Source organism: Hippoglossus hippoglossus, chromosome 1 (genome assembly GCF_009819705.1).
Source record: "Hippoglossus hippoglossus isolate fHipHip1 chromosome 1, fHipHip1.pri, whole genome shotgun sequence".
In the NCBI taxonomy this organism is placed as follows: Eukaryota; Metazoa; Chordata; class Actinopteri; order Pleuronectiformes; family Pleuronectidae; genus Hippoglossus; species Hippoglossus hippoglossus.
The window spans coordinates 18796032-18820550 of record NC_047151.1 but is presented as its reverse complement, the minus strand read 5'-3'; the positions used below and the strand labels follow the sequence as shown (position 1 = coordinate 18820550).

At 39.6% G+C, this 24519-nt stretch overlaps 2 protein-coding genes, 1 long non-coding RNA gene and 1 other non-coding gene across 4 annotated transcripts; 1 reads left to right on the top strand and 3 right to left on the bottom strand.

Moving 5' to 3' along the window:
- Positions 1-387: 387 nt before the first annotated feature.
- LOC117766833 lies at positions 388-2634 on the bottom strand. Its single transcript, XR_004614760.1, has 2 exons — positions 2592-2634; positions 388-2527 (listed from the first exon to the last, which is right to left on the bottom strand). It is a non-coding gene; the product is annotated as an uncharacterized LOC117766833 (long non-coding RNA).
- A 177-nt stretch (positions 2635-2811) lies between these two features.
- acer2 (alkaline ceramidase 2) lies at positions 2812-14213 on the bottom strand. Its single transcript, XM_034594178.1, has 6 exons — positions 13769-14213; positions 13306-13420; positions 10328-10469; positions 9463-9600; positions 3901-4038; positions 2812-3323 (listed from the first exon to the last, which is right to left on the bottom strand). Exons 1-6 carry the CDS (start codon positions 13880-13882, stop codon positions 3137-3139), a joined length of 834 nt encoding a protein of 277 aa, XP_034450069.1. The 5' UTR covers positions 13883-14213; the 3' UTR covers positions 2812-3136.
- A 2211-nt stretch (positions 14214-16424) lies between these two features.
- rps6 (ribosomal protein S6) lies at positions 16425-20941 on the top strand. The gene is made up of 6 exons (XM_034594192.1): positions 16425-16517; positions 17137-17268; positions 18695-18905; positions 19264-19410; positions 20277-20434; positions 20809-20941. Exons 1-6 carry the CDS (start codon positions 16512-16514, stop codon positions 20902-20904), a joined length of 750 nt encoding a protein of 249 aa, XP_034450083.1. The 5' UTR covers positions 16425-16511; the 3' UTR covers positions 20905-20941.
- A 2202-nt stretch (positions 20942-23143) lies between these two features.
- On the bottom strand, positions 23144-23225 carry trnas-uga. The gene has a single exon. It is a non-coding gene; the product is annotated as a tRNA-Ser (tRNA).
- Between the last annotated feature and the right edge of the window lie 1294 nt (positions 23226-24519).

The following is a 24519-nucleotide window of genomic DNA, read 5'->3' as shown; positions in this document are numbered from 1 at the left end:
TAGTAGTTTGATAACATCGCCTTTTAACTTATAAATAGTAATATAAATAAAGAAGTGATTTAATGTGTATTCTGCTTTTATATTAATCACTGGTGTCAATGTGTATATGTAAGTTGGTTTGTGGGATTCCAGAGACAGTCTGCTGTGTAGCGCAGTGTTCACATACTCTTATTGTTCATTGTGTTTGTGGTTCTCAGTGCAAAGGGCTGTCAGTGAAAAGACTTTGCGCCCTAGTGGCAAAAACTGTCAGCTGCACCCTAGTGTGTCCGTCCATATCAATTCATGCAAATACATAAAGCTATAAAATTCATTGTAAATATTATTGAAGCATGCAATATAATTATTTTGATATTGGGTTGGTTTTGTAAAGAAAACACCATTAGTCAGTTTGAGTATATAAGTTTATTGCATAAAATAAAATAATACCTAATGTTCTAGTCTATTACAAATACTTGTTTATAAAACAGGATAAATTATGAAAATAAATAGTTTACAGTTTGTCTGTACTGTCAATGCAAGCAGGAAAAAAAAAGAGATTACACACAAGTCCATAAAAAAAGACGACTCGTTGTTAGGTGCTCATGATCATACCTCATGCCAAGACAAACATCACAATGCAGTGGGCACCATTAAACAGACACCTCGGATCACCCCAAGTCTTTTCTAACTTAATTCTCAACTTGTTTATATTAGCATACAGACAAAAACACCAACAAGGACTATTCTCAGGTACCACAACTACTTAGTTCACATTGTCAATATTGTCCAAAAAGATACAAAATAAAAAAAAGAAACACTGTTACAATGTTTGACAATACAAAAGGTAGCAATAGTACAATATTAAAATAATTCACCATTTAGGCCGGTGCTTTGATTTTGGCTGCACTTCACTTACAAAAATATAAGTTGCTTTGGACGAAATACTTGTTTTTTAAAAAAAAAAGTCACTTGAGAAAAAAAGGAAAATGGTAGTTTTCTTTGTAAAGTGTAATAATAACCCTTCATGTAAGGACAAATTATTTTAGTGGTCTGGACTCCCAGAAGCCTCAGCAGGGCGACAGGAGTGAAACAATATTAGTTGAACAGCTTGAGGCAGTTTTTAAGAACAACACGTACAACAATGGTTTGAGGTGAAGTGAGCCTGGTTTTGCTTTGAATCATCCAAACATATTTCCCTTTATAACTCTACATAAAGACTCTATTCACTTTTTAATCCAAGGGCAATGTTAGAGTTTTAGGGTCAGAGGTAATAAAAGCTTAACTTTATTATTTGACCTGCAATAAGCTACATGTACTACTTAATGATAATACCTTTATTTATAGAGCACTTTTTAAAATCTAAGTTACAAAGTGCTTTACAAATAAAGTGCTTTAATGTGACCAATACACTGTATTTCCCCTTGTAGATGAAACAGTTTACGGCACATCACAAACCTTCACTTGCCAGTAATCCATTATCCCGATTGATTAAGGCTTTTTTGCACAATTTCATAGTTTCAATGACATTTAGCAAAATGTCTCAAAACACTGAGCCTGGAACCCTGAAGAGCAGTGGAAGAGGTGAGATGTCTGGGTGAAAAAAAAATCCACATTCACATCTGTACATTAGCAAGTTAATCTTTGAGTAAATATCTGTAATGACCATGTTCTTTAATGCAACTTACCCAGAGGCTTTGAAAACCATTTTTCATCTTGTGCAAAATAAGAAATGTTTTAACTTGATTTGTCAATTCTTTTTTTAATACATTCTGATTTCACATTCTGGTTCTTTTAGATTTTGGCCAATATCAATGGGTACCTATTGATTGAGTACTACATCAACAATATGATTTTCATAGGAAAATAATTAGATATTACATTGTTAATAAAATATATATACAGGAATATATTAAACATTTGTCATATACTATTGCAAACAATCACTGTGGCATGCTGGAAGAAAAACACACCCAGACTAGAGAGAAGCCTTTTGTGTTTCTGAGTTTTTCCATGAAAATGCCAGACGACACAAAGGGCAGGTTCAACAGCATGAAGCCATTATGTATTAGAAATACACATGCCTTTGTGTGAATAACCTTCTCATAACACTTCTGTAACATCTTGAGAACTAGCCTGTTGACGCTTTGAGTTTTAATGCATTATGCATTTATCACAGTTACTGAATCCAGTGTTACATTGTTTGTGATTATGGTTCCCTAATGGCCTGACTGCACCTATGAGATGCTATATTTATGTTCATAAAGGCAAAATAACACTTTATAAAGAGGTTTTGTGAGTTACTATAAAAATGTACAAAATGTCTCCTGCAGAGCCTGAGAATGCATGTCGAACACTGTAAAGGTTTCTTGGCTTGGATATTGTGTTGTGTAGAAAGTGACTGTGTGTCATGTTGGACTCATTAGCTGCTTTCAGACATGCACTGAACTCCGGGTAATCGCCGGCCATTCTCCAGAGAGAGAGTATGTGAGAACGCCAATGTCTGAGAGGACTTTGGACTTGCTCTCTGCTCAGCCCCCTGGTAAAAAGTCTAGAGAATGTGCAAATGAGCCGATGTGAGAGCACAGCGAGTACAGAACAGTGACGTTTCTAACACCCGACAGATGCCAAAATTAAAAAACAAAAAGAATACAAAATATCTCAGGATGAAAAATTGGCGCCACACACACATAGAAGACGCCGACAGAGATGTCAAGAGAGCTTTTGGCGAAAAGAGTCGACGTCAGTGTCGATGTGGTGCAAACAAAAAATGTGTGATCTCTGCAGCGGAGTTAATATGTTACGTCTTTCTGTTGTTGTTGTGAATCGTTGTGAAAGGAACCATCTGGAGAAAGTCCGGAACCAATTGTGCGGACATCCTCCGGAGTTCATGTCTGAAAACAGCTATTTTGTGACACCTGTTGCTCTTTGAGTTGCATAAACACTGCTGTGTAATGAAGACCGGACCAGGGAAGGAACCAGGAAAAGATGAATCCCCTCAGTTGGCCCACATGTGAATCACCTACATCATCCAGTCACCAGAGCACCGGTGGATGTCAGCCGACTCACGACCGCGGTGGATGTATCGCGTCGCCTTGCTGTTTTGAAGACATCCTGGTGAGAAGTGTGGGAGCACAACCCGCTGAGCTGCAGACTCACTTTATGTCACCTTGACGGCAGCCTTCCTGTGGACAGAGAGCAGGGAGACGTAGGGCACGCCGATGAAGGCCCACTTCTCGTTGGGCCAGAACATGATGACGGGGCCTCGCTCTGGGGCCTCGGTCGCGACGTCAAAGTAGGCGAAGCAAACGCAACCCAAGTAAGAGGCCAGACAGATGAGGATGTGCCTGTAAGAGCAAGAGGAGTCAGAATGAACCAGACTGTGTGAGAAATGATTTGCTAAATATATCTGTGTCTGCAGGTGTAAGATGTACAGTGTTAATCTACTTCTCATCAGGTTATTTTAGTCTGTGTTTTGTCCCTTTGTTAAACCCTGAGGACTCACCTCTCTTCCTCTAAATTACATATTCATCTCCCAATTAATTCCCTCCACTCATGAAACACACAAACTACGACCACTACTACGCTACTGTACACTACACAATGGTGTAATCAGCCCTTATCCAGGGTTAGGATACACAACTCTGAAGATAAATGAAAATAAATGTGTCACAGGTAGACTGCAGTTCAGAGGTGGAAATAGTCAGGCCTGACATTGACTGCTTAATTCCTTCATTTCGCTATGTCTTTTAAAAAATTAATTATTATTATTCAGCTTTTCTATTTCAAGTAAATGAAATTTCTAAAATGTAATTAAAATGTATATTAATTTCCCTTTGATGGTCACAAGAGTGCATTCATTGTCAGTAAACAATCATAACCCTGGTGATGTCCCATAAAGTGCTGAGTTGGCTATGAGCTCACCAAGCACAGTGTAAGTAGGGGAAGTTGACAGATGACCACATTTCACAGAAGATCCTGTCACTGATCCAGCAGAGCAGAGCCAGCATCCACCACATCCCTGAGATCAAGCCCAGCTTGAACACACGAGGGTTTTCACACCTGCAGTGACCGAGGAGAGAACACTGAGAACACTGTACAAGTCTAAAAACACACACACACACACACACACACACACACACACACACACACACACACACACACACACACACACACACACACACACACACACACACACACACACACACACACACACACACACACACACACAGCATTATTATATCATCAAAAAGCACCATCAGCACAAACAGATGTGATTAATCTTGTGGATACAGACCTTTAAAAACGTATATAACTTTATAAACAGCAATTAAAATAGAAGTAAATGCTGAACTACCTTTAGTAGCTAAATTGCTAAATATACGTAAAATATACAATTTATACCTCTAACCTATAACAATAATAATAACTATTATTATCAGTGTTATCTTTTGAGAATTTAAAATATAATGAAATAAAAATTGAGATACAATAAATGTTATGTTTTAAATTGTTGTTGCGTCTGGAGCCTTCCCAACATATTCATATAGGGTGGGGATGATCTCTTTCAGAAAACACCTTCTATTCACTTCTGATGAAGGGATAAATGTGTTTACTGACTGTGTTGACCACTGTACGTGGAGGGAGCTTTTATTATTTTCACCTGAGCTGTCCATACCAGTGTGTTAGGTTGTAGATGTAGCACATTTATCTTTAGATGACATTATCGACGATTTGTGAGTGACAAGTATTTGTGTCGACATCCAAAATATCTCCAAGTGGACGCCGCTCTGACCTGGAGATACATGAGCTAATCCTGGGTGCTGCTGATAAACTATTCTTAGTCCTGTCCTCCTTACACACGGGGCACAGCTGAGACAAATGCCGAGTGCCAAAACAAAGACAGGGACTAAACTGAGTGATGATGCAGCAGAGGAATAGTCACAGTGACGCAGTTTGTCCCCTCAAGACACAGCATTTGATGAAGTCATAGCATTTCAGCAGCCTTTAATTTGGGTCACCATTGTTTCAAGTGGAAAGGAATGTAGAGACGGCACAAACTCTTTCCAGAAAGCACTTACAGCACAATAAGATTCAGACAAACAAGAATAATCGTCACTCAGCTGCACAAGCCGGGGAAATCTTAAAGTATGACAGCTTCAAGCAAAGGTTTTTAAGTCCGACTCTGTGGACCTCCTCTCAGACAAAGCTTGGAAAAAGACAAACAAAGCTGAGGAGAACTGCAGCGTTGGTTGGTAATTCTGAGTCTGTCACTACGAGCAAAGAGATATCATTGTGAATCCCACACAAGCCGGGCTGATCCCGGCATATGTGAATGGAAGCAAAAATATATCTTATCAAAAGTGGTCCTCTTTGTTGTGTTTTATCCACCTCAGCTCTGCATGTGAGTACAGCTGCGTCTCGGGGAGACTGTGAGCATCTCACTGCATGAGACTGAAGACTGTGTAAATGTGTAAACTGATTCCAGTGCATCCAGCTGGAAAACACGTCGACTATGTGATACTACTGATAAAAAAAGATTTGATCCTCAGCGGCCTGGAGGTGAAGCCTGCCTTTCCATCTAGAGGAGCTCACTGGGCTCACAGACAACTGGCTAACTACAAGCAGCTGCCACAGAACTTTATTAAACCTACATCACACAAGTGGAAGGGAATCAATGTCACAGACTGCTGTAACTCAACTCTAGCCAATGATGGCCATGTAGACTGCTAGCACAGGGCTTGTTCTTTTTTACGAACAACAGAGGCCCTGTCTTGGACATGCTTCAGTTAAATGTACAGAACAGTTAATGTGCAAAATGTCCTGCTTGAATCTTCGTTTAAAAAAAAGGGGGTTGTGGCTTTAATGAATGTGTGTTTTATAACTCATTACTTTTTAAATATTGATGCTACATATTTGACATTTTAAAGAATCCTTCAACAAAGTTAGACTCTAAAATGGTTTGTCTAGAGTTACATATTTGCTAAGTTATCATTTGGTGAAAATTGTGGTTAAAAATTGTTGATATCTTCACACCGAACCACATCAGATGTTTAAAATGTACATGTCATCGTCGGCTACTTTCTTGGCACGTGTGTATATCTGAAGCATAAGATAAATCATTTCACATCTATATTGTAAGGGCATATTGCCAATGTATGACAAAAGTCTACCTTAAAAGGCCTGGAAAGAGTGGTGAGCTATAGGAGCAGATACATGAGGAAAAGATGGCTACGTAAACTGAAGAAAACAAAAGTCATTGCAAGAGCAAAACACGCAAACCCTTGAAAACCCAGTTGGATCCCTTAATAAAAACTGTTTGGTTCAATGTACCTCACATTTGTGCATTTACTGTCTAAAACATGCTGCTACTAGTGCTATGCTAGGCTAGTAAATGTGCTATAATGGTCTTCCTCTTCTTACATGGTCTCACTTAAAGTCGAGTCAAGTCAGTCAATGAACCAAACAGTTCCTTACATAACTGGTCCGGAGAGGGAGCAGAAAAATGGGTGTCATGGCTCCTCAACAGCAACAGGAAGTGCAAAAAATAGATGATGTCTTCCCAGAGGGAAATAAACTATTGAGTCGTTATCAATATAGTTATATTCTACGTCAAGTGTTGGAGGTGTTCTATGGTCACATGGGAGCGAGACCTGGCTTAGCGTCAGGTATAAAGTGCGCTGACCTCATTTACTGACTTTCCATATACACAGTGAACTGGTTCAGCCAACACCTCTTCCTGCCGACAGAACCATCTCCTCACGGCTGCATATCTGGGATACTGAGACGATTTCAGCTCAAACATAAGCATGTGAGATAAGAACCATGACACAAAACCGGGACTTCTCCTCGGACACAGTGTTAGTGAGGGAATGTGATGGAGAGTTTGACCAGTAGAGGTGAAGATAAGTAAAGGAAAGGTCCGCCTGCCTGCAAGTCTGCCTGTCTGCCTGTGAGTCTGCCTGTCTGTCTGCCTGCATGTCTGCCTGCCTGTCTACGAGTCCGCCTGCCTGTCCGTCTTTGGGTGGAGATCTTCTAAGATGCTTCCCTCACTCTGGGGAACGGACAGGAAGAAGCTCCATAAGATCCGTGTCTCAAAGAAACTAAAGACGCAGCGGCTCTTTACTGGCAAATTTAAATGTTATGTCAGAAAGTGAAGTGATACCTTGTGATGGTGAAATAAAAAATGCAGATGAGAAGCTATTGGAAAACTTTTACAGTGTAATTATAGCTATTTAAAACTTAAGTTACATAGTTGTGGTAACCATTTACGCTAACGTCACTCACCAAACTGCTGTAACAAGCCACATTCTCTAAGACTTTTTTATATATATTTTTTTTTGGCCTTAATTTTTGTAATGTGCAAAATGTGCATCTTAAACACTAGGCCATCAGATGCCTATTTTAAGTTTCAACTTAAGTTAAAATGTTGTCTTTTCAAAGTTAATTATTGCCCGACTGCTTATGATTCTTGTGTCATCTGAAATCTTTTTAATAATGTCCCTATGTTCGAAAACCTAAATAAGAAACTAGATGAATACATATTGTTGATACAGATAGAAAAAAATGGTCAAAACTACAAAAACAAGACTCAAAGTTGTATTAAACTGAAGTCACCTTTTAAACACTAACAAAATACAGAATCTTTGTTTTTTAATAGTAGACTTGAGCATATTAATAGGTGGTATGAATATAAATTATATTTTAAATGATAGCATTTATATTTGCCAGTATGTACACATGAAGACATTTGTAAATATGAATGGATACATATGTAAGTGAAATTATACAAGATTATAAATAGAGCATTTTTAATTTGGTTGTACTTTGAGGTTATTTCTTTTTCAGCTTTTTAGGAGCCATGCAAAACAGCAGAGGGTTAAATTATGAATGGAATGCAATAGTTATTTCATTGGCTGCTAGAAAATATTCTAGAGATATCTTTTCAGATATTTCATCTTAACTGACAGGAGAACAAGCGTGAAATGGGGAAGGACACACAGGAGGTCAGAGCTGAACCCACGGCAGCTTCAGGAAAACCCAAGGTCTTGCATGCCAATCTAAAAATAAACTTTGCTGTCATGTTTGCAAAACTTTTTTCAGACATAAACACTTGGTTTTGTTTCATATTTTTCCTTTATGAATAACTCATCTATTACAGCAGAGCATTGCCTGGTTTAATTGCTTCAACACTTGGATATCCGAAACACAAGTTGTTTTTGTCCAGCTGGAAGTACCTTGAACAGAGGCCAACAGTAAGAGAAAAAGCGAACAGAAACAGAATAGTCTGTCCGCTCTGATGGCAAACGTCCATCAGCCAGGGCCACAGGAATTCTCTCCCACTTAGCAGAACAAAAACATCAATTGCCAAGTGGCACCGGCAGCGAAGTCAAGAGTCACTAACAGGTCGAACAATGGATGACTTCAGGTTAGAAGACTGGCAGTGGTGAGTAAGGGTTGTGGGAAACGGAAACAACAGAGCATGGCTGCGCATATTGGACACACACGCTCACAAACACAATGATAGGCAGGAATGTCTTGTGTGTTTTCAGTCACATTCCTTCACATCACACAGCCCTATAATTAGCTTGGAACAGAGGACATGTCATTAGGCCATGTCAGTACAAAAGGCCCAAAATGACCGTTAATATTCTGTAGACACCGTTACGTGTTGACACTTGTTAGAGTGACAAATACATCAACAGCAGCAGATGTTTGTGGTGAAGAGTAACTTGCTGCTGTTGGGCTTTAAATGTAAACTCTAGTTTTAACTGTATATGCACATCAACACGTCACCAAATCAAATAGGGTTTCACCCTTACATAGAATTTAGTTGTAATATAACTTTTGTGTCGGGAACTGAACTGACTGAACTATTATTAGCTTGATAAATATGACCTGCTCACAATGAGGAGTGCAGGTAATACGTCTGTGTCATAATGGAGAACACTGGAGGATCTGAAATGTATTTTTTTAAATAACCAACTATATTTGAATAAAAAACTGTATAACAATAGTTACATCAGCATAATCTGAAGTTTCCCACTCATTCTAAAGTGCATGAATAATACTGCTGCTTAAACACATATATTTCTCCATGTATGTAGATATAAGTGAAACAAAGCCTAACATTTATGATGGAATCTCAGATGTTCAGGTAACTGATACTTATTACATTATGTGTGAATCTATTTACTCAGATGCTACTTTGAAACTAGTTAGTAGTTACTCGACAAACTTTACACTCTGGAAAGTTTGTAACCATAAAGTTATAAAAACGTTAAAAATCATTAAAGTCATTATGAACCATGTAAAATTAAAGATGATGACCATCCGGCTCTGTTGTATGGTGTCCCTGATCAGGATTAAACCCTCACCATCTCAAACCTTCTTCTGCTGTTTGAAACATTTTCACCAACATTGGCTCCATCCCTATGGGACCCTTGAAGGATAAGTGTTATATTTGATGGAGGTTTTTTCACCAACCTTCTCAGCTCAGTGATGAGCAGTGCAGTGCAGGGGATGCCCAGTGTCATGAGTGACACCGAGTTGATGACAGGTTTGACAAAGGCCAACCCCGTGGTGATCCCTGACAAGATGCCGATGACCACCTTGAACCTTGACCTAGATGGAGAAGCAAAATAAATCTGAATCTGCAGCAATGTTGCGCTTCTATCAACATTGATATGGAGAACATTGTGAAACAGAAGGAATGTGGACTCAAAAAGCACTTTGACACACTCATCCAGATAATAGACGAGAACCACTGCAGCTACAAAAGGCTGTGGAACATTTCAGTGACGGCCTGAAGTGAAAGAGCAGACATGGGCGCGACAATGGAAAGAGAAGTAAAGACATGTGATGCAGCTTTTTCTGGTGTCAGCTATCTTAGACAGGCCTATTATTAAACAGCAGAGTCACAGCAGTGGACACATCATATGACACAGTGGAGGCCAACAGGGAGCTCCTGCAGATCAACCTGCTCAACCCAATCACAGTGGATCTCCTCAAACTGATATTAAAAGTGACACCGAATTGAGGGGAAAATGTGGAAAAACCTGACGTGAACTCAAATTTTACTGCATCAGAGTTCTAAGCTAAATTTTCCAGTCGTCATCTGAATTAACTTTAAATCTGTGTAAATCAGCTGCTGTTGGGATAAGTTTGAGAGTAAATGTGCACACATATAGCACATTAGCACACATAGTTTGAAACCGTGGCAATGCATTGGTGCAGACAGACATTGTCCTGGAATTTACCCTCCTCTGATAACACGTTTACACACTTAAATGCTAGTGTCAAGCTTTTTAAAGATGGTTATTTTGAGGCAAGATCATACGACTCGACATACCGATCCCTCCTGAACATCCGAGGCAGGTATCTCTTGGGGAACCACATGCCAATGGCGCACATGAGCACCCATAAGATGGCCAGCTCATCCAGCATCTGGCCCAGGAAGCTGAGGGTGGCGTGAAAATATGTCGATCCAATACCTGGGGGAAAGAGACGCAGAAACAAACAAGCGTTAATCAGAAAAATGACAGTTGTTCAGTGTGTTAATGAGCCTTGATAAATGAGATTTAACAACATCCTTGGAAAAGGTAACCGAAAAACATCCATGACTGTTTATAACCCTGTGTATTTTTACCCAAAGTGCAGCTGAAATGTTCCTAATTCCACTTATCAAATGGGAAAGCAACCAAACCAGTGGAAATTTTATAAATGTCATCTGTAAACAAAAGTAGATCAACAGAGTACAGCCTTAAAACAACGTACATCAGGGAGATTAAATGTTTCAGAAAGAAAACTGAGTTCAGGGGCAACGGGTCATCCTCTGAACAAAAGCAGCTCAGAGAGCGAATACTGAGAAATGTCTGCTGTTTAAAACTAAGAGACACAAAGTAAACAACTAATCTCAACCAGTCACTTGGACCTTAGCATTAGTATAACTGTGAAAAATGCTGTGGAGGGACAGAGACGTCATTGCCTCTCTCTTATCACTGTCCAACAGTCGTCTTACTATCAGCACTATCTGCTTTCATAACAGGCTCCGCTGCAGCAGAGTCGAACATTTCAACTTCTGATCCCAGACAGAACTATATAGAAAACTGTCATGGAAGAACTGAAACAAGTATTTGCTATAACTTTGTGTTACTTAAATGACAACAATCATTTGCTCTGACTTCTCGCATGTAAACATGTTTATGTAAAAAAAAAAATGTCTTTGTCCTCCCAAGCTATATAGATTTTTGATGGCAGATATATGGGAGTAAAAAAAGATATATATATATTGAGCAATATTTATATTAAAATTATGCAATAATTCCTAAGAAGTCGTTACCAAATCCGATAATAATAATCATTATTAAATTAAATAATCATTATTTTCAGCCTTTCAACATGTGTGGGCATGTACAGGTTTACTTGTGTTAAAGTATGGTTGGATCCTGTATCAGCCTGAGATTACACTGCTTTATTCCCCTGGCACTGTTTGGAAAACACTCAGTCAGCAAAGATAACCTGACACACGTCCCCATGCTCCTGAGACGTGACCTCAGTGGATGTTGGGGGGGGGGAACTCAGCCGCAGTTGAATAGAATTTGCATAACGGACTCATCCACGAGTACTGATGGAAAATAGTGTATCTACTCTCAAACATTTTATAAATGTGCACACACAAGCTTAATGTAAAAGGTACAAATCCCAGTTTGAGAGTACATTGACTCTTTTCTGATCCGCAGTTTAAGTGTCTGTGGCTTACTCAGTTAAATGCTAATCCTTTTCAACTGCTCCTGAGAGCTGACCTTGGTGGATGTTGGCAAAATACTGAGCGGCAGCTGAACAGAATTTGCATGCTGACTTGGTCGCAAGCACTTGATCTTTGGCTGAGATGTCAAATAGTGTATTTACTCTCCAACCAGTCTTTGTAACTCTATGTTGCGTGGTCCCACACGTCTCCTTTCAAATCCTGTTTAACATCTACGCCCAAGATCAGCGATCACACTGAGAAGGAATAAAACAGGTTCAGGTTTGTTCATTTGTTGACGTCCATTTGAAATCGTACTTATCTTGTTGCATACCACAAATATTTACATACAGTACGTGGCTCAGGTCTTCAGCGCTGCAAACTTTTTGTTTAGAGTATAAGGGCTGTTTAAACTTCTCGTTAAAGTTAGTTTATATATGACTACATAGTCTGCAGCCAAAACACCTATATATACAGTCTTCAATGTAGAGCTGTAGCTCATCACTTTTTCTTGATACATTTTTTAAATGAATAAAATCAATTAGAGCCCAAGAAATGTATCGGTTTTCCAATAGATAAGATGTATGCCTTTCACAGACATACATGTATCAGTGTTTATTTCTGTCGTTATGAAAACTTTAATTCAAAGAATATACAATGCAGAAAATAGGTGCATTCATTTTCACATTTTAAATAAGAAATTCAAGTTCTGAATATATTTTGTTGTATTTGTGTTTCCTTTTTATTTCTAATTATTCATGATAGAGTTTATGTTTAAACTGTTAAATATTTTACCTCAATAATACTTCTTTGTCATTAGGGTTTGACAACGACTTCTTAGGAACCATTGACTTTTTTAAAATAAGCATCTGCCTATACTTCTGTATTGGAATTTGTTTACTCCTTAGTGTTGGTATTGGCATCGTTCCCCGAAAATCCATATCTGTCAGGTTCTAGTAAATATATATATTCTCAATACAATGAGATTTAGGTGAAAGGGATCTATTGGCAGAAATTGAATATAAAATAATCCTAATGATGTTTTCACTGGTGAGTTTCATCTAAATTGTACGACTTGTTTTCTTTACCATACAATGGACCCTTTATATTTAATTACTTTATATTTACATCAGGAGCGGGTCCTCTCTACGGAGGCAGCCATGTTTTTTACAGTATCCCAAACTGGACAAACTAAACACCTTTTGAGGTTTTATGACAACTGAAGGCTGCCACAGGTTCTCTTTGGAAGGGGAGGGTGAAGTGAGGGGTATTCAGCTGCAACATGCAACTTCACCACTAGGCGTCACTAAATCCTACACACTGAACCTTTAACACAAGAAACTTTGCAAAAGGAGAATTTCGGCCTTAGTTGTTGCATTTAGTTGAACAGATTGGTTGAACTTCATGAGTGTTAGCTTGTATATGATAGTTGGGTACCATATATATGTTATTAAATGTTTCTGTACACCAGTATAAATACATTTAATAGATACTCATGGGAAATGAAGCAGAAGGAGTGTCATACAGCTGCACACTATAAGATCGAGAGGTCACCACACAATAAACACAGTCAGTCCACTTACCGACCACAACAAGCAGAATCCATATGAGGTAAATCCCACTGTTGAAATGTGTTGCATATTGGCGGAACAAGCACATTAGTATGGGCGGCAAAACAAAAAACAAAATGTTGCTGATCTGAAATGATAAACAAAGGAAAGCAATGAGCAGAAAAAACATAAACACATCTCATACATGTTGCTCACACGTGACAACATGCTGGTCAGAAGAGTTGACCAGTGTGTGTGTGTGTGCGTGCGTGCAGCTGAAATGCAGAAAAGGAAAAATGTGTAACATGATGCTAACAGTGTGATTCTGAATCTGAGAAGCATCATAACATGTTTTAGTCAGTGAGCCTTAAAGCTAGTCTGTGAATAACAGTGGGGCAGCAGTGCAGCACAAAGGAAAACAAAGAAGCTGTAAACAAAACTGTCAAACACAACAATAACAACACAAACATCGTTGGCTTTGTCTGTCAAAACCGACCGTGTTGTAAAACTCAGCGATGCTCGGGTAAATCAGGTAATTGCCTTCGCACCAGTCCACATCGGAGCTGCCAGCCTGCAACTGGTCCCAGAAAATCAGATTAACGTTACTCATGTCCGGACGAGTTGTGTCGGAGGGACCGTGCACGGGAGACAGCGGTCGTCCGTCCGCCGCGGAGATTAACAAATTCAAAAGCACCGGAGAAAATCCTGCCAGTCTCTGTCTGTTGGAGCTTGTTGAGCTCCGGCTAAACGTGATGGTGCAAGAGCCGACACGTATCGTACACGGGACAACGCGAGACACGGCAGGGACCGAGGCTGAGCAGCATAGTGGAGCCGCCGTCGCTCCGCACAGTCTCCGGGTGTCGTGACCATGACGCTCCGCTCTGTCAGCTGAGCAAAGAGTGCACAGCCGCCGCAAGATGGTTCCCCGCTTCCGTGTTCCTCTCACACACGTGACCACGCGGCCGCCGATGTCACGTTGTGGATTATTTCCCTTTATATAACGTCTTCTTGAATGTATGGAAGAACATTTCCACCACTGGGATGAAGGGAATAAAGATCCTCCAAGTCATTATAGTGAGAAACGTTTCTCAAAATAAATGAGTATGTCATTATTATGCTGGAAGTTTGGAATCTACTTTGGTTTAGGTTTTGAGATTATACAAACAATAGTCACAATGTGTAAAAGTGAGTTTTGCTTATGCAATATTTATCTATTTAGTCTTTGGGCACATTTTTTTTATGGAAGCCCATTTCCGCAACTGTGATGAAAGATGTAAAAATCCTTTTTTATAGTATATTATTTATCATAATTATGGGGGAGGCCTGCCAGACCGCCCACAGTACGGCCATGTTGCGCCGATGTTGTTGTTGTTGTAATAAACACATTCCAAGCACTCAATTTAATTGCATTTAATTTTTATGGCATCACATAAATTATTTCAATGAACTCTTGGTTACATTTGACAGGGAGAGTTAACTGTTGTTTTTAAGCACTATATCACCCGTACAATAAAAGATTCAGAACCGCACATCATTTGACAGAAGCAATGACAGCAGCATCAATAAGTAAAAAGTTACAATAATAATAATCATTTATAATAAATGGCCGAGTAGAAGATCTGGATTGTGCAGCTCTGGAGTCACAAACCTGCAGAATGAGAACCGGGAGACAAGGTTTCATATTTTTCATTTAGTAGAAAGACATTGAATCATTACATCAATCATTTCATCAGCCTGAATCAACACGGATACATTAAAAACATTAAAATAATGATCTATCAGAATCCACAACTTCAAATGTACTTCATAACACATTTCATAATCTCAAAATGGACTTTGGACTCTGGAAATACAAACATTGCCACCGACAGTAACTTAAAACATTGAATTTATCGCTTTATGGAAAATACAAGAGTCCACTTCTTCAACAATGGTTGTTCAATCCTCATTGACTTTAAAATCGTCATTGAGTTTAAAATCCTTAGTAGTGACACCAGGCTCTCGGCCTAGTCACACAATATTTACTTCATGATACTTCAGTATAAAACATGACCCTTAGTGATTCAGTGACTATTTTTCAACATGTAAAGATGCTGTAGAAACTTTTCTTTAACGTTGAATAAACGTCAACCACAAAGAAACTTTTCATGTTGAATAAACAAACATTTCTGTCTGTAAACACACGGAGTTACAATATAAAGTAGTGAGAAAAGACAAAGTCTGAATGATACAATAGAGTCCAGAGATCCACTAACAAACAAGATGATAACACTTTCAGGGATAAACATCAAACAAACTAATCAGTTCAAATCATTCTATTTCTCTGACTTTGAGCAGAGTGAACCCTCTTTCCAATACAAAACAATACAAACACAAACAAACAAAAAACACACAAAGATTTCCTCCACTAGTGAAACATCTTCTTAAACAAATGTCAAGAAGAACAAGAAGTAAAGTGACTGTTGGACTCAGGGAATGTTCACAGGAGAGAAGAGTCTGAGATCAGCTGTTTGGAGACAGAGCTCCTACTGGACCAGATGCTGTGCGGCCATCTCTCCACAGGGAGGCGCCATCATGACTTCTACTCTTCCGTATTTAAATGATTCACACATCAATTAAAAAGGAAAGATTGGAGACTTTCTGTCTTTGATATTATTTTTTAACCATATTTATTATCCATTTAATACTCACTCCTCTCTGTGGAATTCAATGGCTATTGTGCCAATAAATCCCACTGGATATATTCTGTATATAATTTCTATTATATTTATATTTTATACTTCCTTGCTCTTATATTCCTGGTTTACTTATTCATTACTTTTACCAATGACTATTTTTTTTACTATCCATATTAATACTGCACCACAGCAAATCTCCCCATAGTGGGATGAATTAAGGAACATTTTATCTTTTCCTATTAGCAGTCATAATTTTACTATCTATCTGTCTGTCTGTCTATCTGTCTATCTATCTAATTCGAAATTAACCTGATAATTTAGCACATGCATCAAAAATCTCCATACTCTACATATTTATATAAATATACAGAAAGTAGATGAATAGTTCATTCACTCATTTTTTTAGAGCTTTATAATTTGTCCTATAACCTTCAGCTCGAGTCTGAGCAGAAAACTACAAGGAGCCAGTTCTCGCGAGAACTCACCGGGCCTATGTGAGAGCTCGGGCAGGATATCCGGCCTCTTTTCCGTGGCGGACCGTTGCAGGGTCGGTTTGGCAAAATGAAGGTACAGCGTTTCTCCAACTCTATTCATCTGCTCACTGCTTCTTTATCTGAAATATTCCTGTGTGGTTAAAGCCGTGATCGTGAGCTTTGAGTCGGATCCGTGTGCTGGAGCCGCCCGGGCTCGGACACCGAGGATGAGCTTTGATTGTGATGAGGGCTAACGCAAGTGAGCGGTGGAAAACATGGCCGAGCACGGGAGAGAAATGTGCCCCGAGCTCGAGTCTCACTTTACCGCGATAACTCAAGAGCTCAGTGGCTCAACAGCAGATTGAGTCTCCGCGGTTGAGTTTTAATATGTCGGTAAACTTGTATTATTGTTAGCAGCCGTCAGAGCTAACGTTAGCGGGCTTTTAGCTAGTAGCCGGCAGAGAAGCTAACAGGCCTCCGCTAGCCTATATCTCCCTCTGATTCAAACTAACCCGTACATGTAGTAATTCATTGTAGGTCTTCTCTTACTCATAAATCCGCTACTATCTCCACTTAAGCCGCCTGTAATTACACGTTATACTCTGCTAACTTTAGCCACCTGCATGGTGACCTGTCATGGCCGACGTGGAGCTTAGTTCAATGGAAGTTTAACAATAACCTCACCACTCTGGTTTCTCTCTCTCTCTCCCCAGCTGAACATCTCTTTCCCCGCTACTGGCTGCCAGAAGCTGATCGAAGTCGATGATGAGCGCAAGCTCCGTACCTTCTACGAGAAGCGTATGGCCACTGAGGTGGCTGCTGACCCTCTGGGAGATGAGTGGAAGGTGAGCACTGATGCATGGTGTCTTCAAACTGTCAGTCAGACCTGAGAAGAGTGAGATGTTGTTCATCATCCAGGTTTATGGTATCTGCATCATCGAGAAACTTCACAGATGTATCGCTGCACATCATTTTGTACATGTGTAACTCAGCATGGCACACCAGTAGACCCTTCTGACTGCTCAGTAGTCAACAAGGTGGGACAGCGTGTTGCTAAAGAAACCGGTGGAGCTGCTCCAGATGTGACCAGTCATTTTTATCTGTCAGATCAAAACAGCATGGCTCTTTCAATTCCCTTCTGCCCTTCATCAAATGTCTAGTTACCCTCGGAAGTTCAAATCTAAGCTCCTTTTAGACGTGCACTGAACTCTGCAGTCTCCAGAGGAAGTGCGTGAGTGAATGCACATGTCAGTTAGATGCTCGGCAGTCTCTGCTGACTTTCTGTCTGGCCTCCCTGTTTAATGTCTGTAGAAATCCAGAAGTCCATGTGTGATTCACTGAGCAAGTTGATGGCGATTCTAACACGTGACGGATGCAAAAAGAAATATCTCCGGTTCAGAAAGTGGTGACATACACATGGAAGACACTGAAGAGGCCAAGAGAGTTTGTGGTGTTAAGAGAATCGTGTGATCTCTGCAGCAGAGTTAATACGTCACTCTCTACCTCTGCCCGCTGCTCCACCTCTCACCTGAATGATACCGAGGATTTGATGCTGTTGTGAATGAGTCTGTGTGAAAAACAACCTCTGGGTAAACTCTGCAACTCTCTGGATTTTACCAGGTGGAGCTGGGAATCAAACCACCATTCCTGTAATTTAAGGGCAACTCGGTCAACAGTGCCAACGCTGTCAATTTCATGTTTCTTTTAGTCACTTAATAATAATTGAAAGTTGATAATTTAACTGCATTTTTACATCTCAGCCTGTATCTTGACATAAACCTATATTGTTAATTTGGTAGGTTTTCTCTGAGTCTGTGGCCATTTTCAGACATCTCTGCAAAATCGGGTTTGTCTTTTACACGTGGGAATAGAGATGGACACGTTCACAACAGGACAATCTGAGGTGGTGCCTGGGTAGGGCCTGAAGGAGGCAGGACATTAGATATACATTTTGCTGAAGAATTCATGTGATTTTTCTTACAACACCTCAAACTTAATCATCAAAACTGACCTTGAGTTGTCATCTTCATTGGTGTTGAATACACTCAGGAACACATCCGTTTTGCATCCATTGTATGTTAGAAACGTTATCAATATGCTCACTCAGATTCTCCAGAGATTTTACTGGACATTTGCATTCTCACATACAGCCCCTCCAGATAATTTCAAGATAATACAGAGTTCAGTGCATGTCTGAAAGCAGCTTTTGTGTCCAGGTCAACCAAAATGGAAAAGTGCAGAAATAAGAATTTGTTGTCTTTACTTTTTCAGGGTTATATGGTTCGCATCAGCGGAGGCAACGACAAGCAGGGCTTCCCCATGAAGCAGGGTGTGCTGACCCATGGTCGCGTGCGCCTGCTGCTCAGCAAGGGCCACTCCTGCTACCGTCCCCGCAGGACCGGCGAGCGTAAGCGCAAGTCTGTCCGTGGGTGCATCGTTGATGCCAACCTCAGCGTTCTCAACTTGGTCATCGTCAAGAAAGGTAACGTGTTCACTGTTAACCTGTGAAACCAGGTGTTTGTGCGGCTGATGGCACACCAGTAGATCCTTTTTGATTGGTCTGTAGTCATTAAGGTGGGACAGCGTGTTGCCAAAGTAACTGTGGAGCTGCTTTCCAGATGCGACCAGGCCCTTGACCGTGGGTGGTTGAACTGCATTGCTCTCTCATTGTTTCCAAAAGTATCGCAAATTATTATGAGTATATTTAGTTTCCAGTTTATCATCTAGTGAACATTACATTTATCAAAGACATGCTCAAGCTGTCAACGGTCAAATTTGTAGTTATCTTGTCTGTAATCAACGTGATGGACTCAATGTGCCCTTCACCTGGTTGTTCTCAGGTGAGAAGGACATTCCCGGTCTGACCGACAGCACCGTCCCTCGTCGTCTGGGTCCTAAAAGGGCCAGCAAGATCCGCAAGCTCTTCAACCTGGCTAAGGAGGATGATGTGAGGCAGTATGTTGTGAGGAGGCCCCTTTCTAAAGAAGGTAGGAGTTGGGTTGTTATCCTATTTCTACCTCCAAGTGTTGTACTTTGGGATCACTGATGTTAGACAGTACGACTCTGGATTTGACTGGAACTGAAGCTTGCAGCCATTTTGTGCCACGTATTGAGTGTTTTGATCAGTGGCTGCAATTTAAAAAGAGACCAAATTGAAGTGAAGGATGTTAAAAAGTGAGCAAAATATTGATTTAAACTGCTTTAAATGCACCAATTAGTGGATGGTAATAGAAGGTGTTTGCCTTTTTGAAATTGTATACAATCGTTTAGTTTGAAAATATAAAACTTGCATATTTATAAATTGTAGATGTTTTGACCTTTTTATTATGAAGCCCAAAATACTTAAATCAGTTTTTGCAGGTTGATACAATCCAAGGCTGTTAAAACTGCTTATATTCCACCCACACTTCTTAGCATTCATTCATATTAAATAAACTAATCAGTTATCACAATACATGGATAGTGTGATAAAGGAACTGTATGAATATTATGTACAGTGGTGACAAATGTTTTCTCCCTTGGGGATATTCATGGTCGTGCGAACTGATAGAACACTGGACGCATGATTTTTGCAGATATTGTTAATACGAAGGCTTCCTGTACTTGAGTGTTAAGTTAAATTGTCACTGCTGACCAGACTCCATGATCCAAAGTTTGTGGAAACAAGTTCAGTGTTATTGGATAAAATGATAATTAAATGTTGACATTCTGTATTTCACATCGTCTGTGTTAATAAGATCACTTCAGCTGTTGGAGAGCTGTGTGAACATTCTTCCATGTCGCCCAAACCTCATCACCACACCAGGCCTTTAGCTGCACCCTTGATTAACTGCTTGTTCCATGTCCTCCGCAGGCAAGAAGCCCAGAACTAAGGCTCCCAGGATCCAGAGACTGGTGACCCCTCGTGTGCTGCAGCACAAGCGCCGCCGCATTTCCCTCAAGAGACAGCGCACCCAGAAAAACAAGGAGGAGGCATCTGAGTACGCCAAGCTGCTGGCCAAGAGGATGAAGGTATGTCATTCTTTATTTATTAGCACTGCTTGTATCCACAATGTAAATATCAGTGACAACAAAAACAGATCTAGTAAATATTTATTTAAAAAAACATCTGTTATACTGAGTCCAGCTGGAATTCATGTTCGACACTGCCAGAACTTGAAGCTAAAATGCACTGATAATAATTTAAAGATGTTTACACAACATTACAACTACCGCACTAAATAAAAATCACATTTTGTGAGTGACAGATCTTAAATCTGGCGATGTACTTTTTTTTTTTATAGTTTAAACGTTCAGTTATGCTTGGAATTATTTTAATATTGTTTGGGTGCAAATGGCTGCTGTGTTGAAACCCTTTGCTGACGCATGTTTGTTCCTGCGAACAGGAGGCCAAGGAGAAGCGCCAAGAACAGATCGCCAAGAGGCGCCGTCTTTCTTCTCTGAGGGCATCCACATCCAAGTCAGAGTCCAGCCAGAAGTGAAATCACACAGACAAATAAAACAATGTTTTGCTGAAAATTTGGCTGGTGTCATGTGATTCATTCTCATCTTTCAACACCTTGAGTTCAGACCAATAGACGATGAATATTAGTCAATTATTGAAAAGTTATAAGTTTGCCAGTTGAAGTTGGCAGACTGAAAATTATACATTTAATGTATGGTAGGTGCAGAAACGCAGTAACTGAACAATATCCCAACCTCTGTTTTTTTGTATTGAGAGTTAATGAGATCACTGTGTTTCCCACACATCCTGGAAATTTGGAGATAAAATATCCAAAGAATAATTGTGCTGAAATGTTTATATTTTTGATCCTTAAATACATTTTTTTCTCACCTGGTGGTTCATCGGCCTGTTTCCACACGTGGAAAATCACGTGGTGAGTTAAAGACTGAAATTTAAACTTTGCTGTGAACTTCATCGGACGCCAACCTCAGCGTTCTCAACTTGGTCATCGTCAAGAAAGGTAACGTGTTCACTGTTAACCTGTGAAACCAGGTGTTTGTATGGCGGATGGCACACCAGTAGATCCTTTTTGATTGGTCTGTAGTCATTAAGGTGGGACAGCGTGTTGCCAGAGTAACTGTGGAGCTGCTTTCCAGATGCGACCAGGCCCTTGACCGTGGGTGGTTGAACTGCATTGCTCTCTCATTGTTTCTAAAATATGTAAAAATTTACTAAATAAAAAAAAATTGCTGAAAATTTGCCTGGTGTCATGTCATTCATTCTCATTTTTCAACACCTTGAGTTCAGACCAATAGACCATGAATATTAGTCAATTATTGAAAAGTTGTAAGTTTGCTATTTGAAGTTGGCAGACTGAAAATGATACATTTAATGTATGGTAGGTGCAGAAAAGCATAAATCTACAAAAAAAGACTTTAAAGTAACGGGACAATATCCCAACCTCTGTTTTCTTGTATTGAGAGTTAATGAGCTCTCATACTACACTGGGGTTCCCACACATCCTGGAAATTTGGAGATAAAATATCCAAAGAATAATTGTGCTGAAATGTTTATATTTTTGATCCTTAAATACATTTTTTTCTCACCTGGTGGTTGTTCATCGGCCTGTTTCCACACGTGGATTTTCCACGTGGTGAGTTAATGACTGAAATTTAAATGATCATCTCTCCACATAAATGCTGATTCAGAGGAAAACCGTGACTCATGCTCAGGTAATGAATCCATCAGTCCTCACCATGGACTGTTTGGTCTTCACTTGTTCAACTGTTTTCGCCACATGTCAAAGCAGCCTTTAAGTTAGCTCTGCGGAATGGGGCGGGGTCTAATCAAGCCGATGCTAGATGGCAATTGCACCATCTGCTGGACGACTGTAAGAAGTGCAAAAACAAATCTCAACTATATATAATAGTAATTTATATTTAAAACTACTTTCCACCAAGTAAATGTGTATGTGGGGACTGTCGCGTTTCACTATACATTTTAAGGTCTCCACAATAATATGTTCATGATTTGGCGCTTAAAACTGAACTGAATTGAATACCTTTTATTTTAGTTCACTCATTTTTTGCCATGGAGTTTTATGAACCCCGTTGTAACCTGTGTTGCAAAGTACTATACAAATAAAGATATTAGTATTATTTATATTGTTTTTATATGCATACATAAATATATCATGTCAAGCCAGATCCTCCCTTGTTTCATTTGATAACTCCAGTGCATATATATATATATATGGAAATTTGGAGATTTGAAAATGTATATATATATATATATATAAATATATATATGTATATATACACACAAAATAAAGACTGAATGAAGAGAGGAAAACATAGAAATATTTAAAGTAGGCTAATGTATCATGAAGAATTTGTGAGAATGGATTGAAAGAGCCTTCTTGTTCTTATATCGATGTTTACAACTGGTCCAGGCTGGTCAGATCAGACAGGTAAGATCTTTTCTTAATGTAATGCTCCTCAGATAAAAATGTATTTAAATAGCACCAAGTCACTACATAGGTTATCTCAAGGCTCTTTTTGAAGCAGAGACTTTAAAAAACAACAGAGAAACCAAACAGCTCCAACATTGATTTTCAGTATCGTGCCATTCTTACTCTGTTTTTAATTATTAATGTTAGACTGTATGTATCCACCCTGTGTTTCTCTCCAGTCACGTAATCCCCATTAATTTTCTACCAAATTACAGCCGTCTTGAGAGTCTGATTTATAATAAGGCGTGTCTGAGCCAGACATCTTCGCTGTGAGCAGGATTTGAACCTGCGCGGGGAATCCCCATTGGATTTCAAGTCCAACGCCTTAACCACTCGGCCATCACAGCTCTGAATACAGACTCTTGATCTGTCTGGAGCTGTACTTGGTGTAAATCTTGGCAATTCTGATGTTGATAAGGGAAGAAATAACCCATTTGAAACTGTATATATATTTATTCATATGCTACAGTTTTTATTCATCTGCTGCTACCTGGCCCTCTACATATTTTCTTCATTCACTTTAACTGTACATAATTTATGTCTGTATTACTTACCTCAATGCACTCCGACCACTTTAATCATTCAGTATGTATCTACGTTCTTACAATCAGTTTCACATCCGTTATCCTGTTCATCGTCTTTCACAGTCATAAAGACTACTCTTACTTTATAGTTTTAGTTTATATAATTTATATATATTAGTATACTGCACGGATTTTAAACCGTCCATGAATATTGCCCTGATGTCATTGTGGTTTTCTTTCTTGTTTTTACTTGTGTATTAACATGCTAAATCTGTTTTGAATTTGAATTTGAAGGACCAGGCTGCATAAGATAAAAATGTCAGGTCCAATAGGTCAGTTTGGGGAATGTGTGATGGTTTCAGTCAGTCGTCAGTCAGACAGTGGGTTCCTGCATCGAACAAGATGTCCCATCACCACATCACACCTGGTTCCTGCAGCACCAACTGAGATGATACCAACCAGGTGAGCTTTGAGGAAAGATCCACAGAAGATGCTGATTTAATAAAAATCAGGACTGATGAACACTCACTACAGGTTGTGTCATTTCAGGAAGATGCAACGATAGCATGTAGACAATATGATTATTAAGTATCACAGCTCGGCTGGTCTTTAACCGACCTAAATTCACACTACTCCGCTCCTCCGCTCCCTTCACTGGTTACCGGTGGCTGCCCGCATCCGTTTCAAAACATTAGTACTTGCGTACCGTGCTGCGAACGGATCGGGTCCAGTCTACATCCGGGACATGGTCAAACGTTACACCCCAGCCCGTTCACTCCACTCTGCTTTGGCCAATCGGCTTGTTGCTCCCTCACTGCGAGCTAATAATTGGTGGAATGAGCTCCCCATGGACATCAGGACAGCAGAAAGTTTACACATCTTCCGCCGCAAACTAAAAACACACCTCTTCCGACTATACCTAGAATACAATTTTAAACTAACAATTTAGTAGCACTTAAATGGCACTTACTTATAGCACTTTGTAGTTTTGCTTTTTTGAAGAAATTGTACTTTCTTGATTCTTGTTGTTCTGGGTTTGTACCCTCATGGTTGAATGCACTTATTGTAAGTTGCTAAAAGCTTCAGCTAAATGAAATGTAATATCACGTGTTAAGGC

Coding starts and splice junctions, on each gene's coding strand:
- acer2 (XM_034594178.1), bottom strand. CDS start 13,882: ATGAGTAACGTTAATCTGATTTTCTGGGACCAGTTGCAGGCTGGCAGC. Junction 10,470..13,305: donor GATTCTGCTTGTTGTGGTCG/GTAAGTGGACTG, acceptor TCTTTCCCCCAG/GTATTGGATCGACATATTTT. Junction 4,039..9,462: donor CTCATCACTGAGCTGAGAAG/GTTGGTGAAAAA, acceptor CGGTCACTGCAG/GTGTGAAAACCCTCGTGTGT.
- rps6 (XM_034594192.1), top strand. Junction 18,906..19,263: donor CTTGGTCATCGTCAAGAAAG/GTAACGTGTTCA, acceptor GGTTGTTCTCAG/GTGAGAAGGACATTCCCGGT. Junction 19,411..20,276: donor GAGGCCCCTTTCTAAAGAAG/GTAGGAGTTGGG, acceptor TGTCCTCCGCAG/GCAAGAAGCCCAGAACTAAG.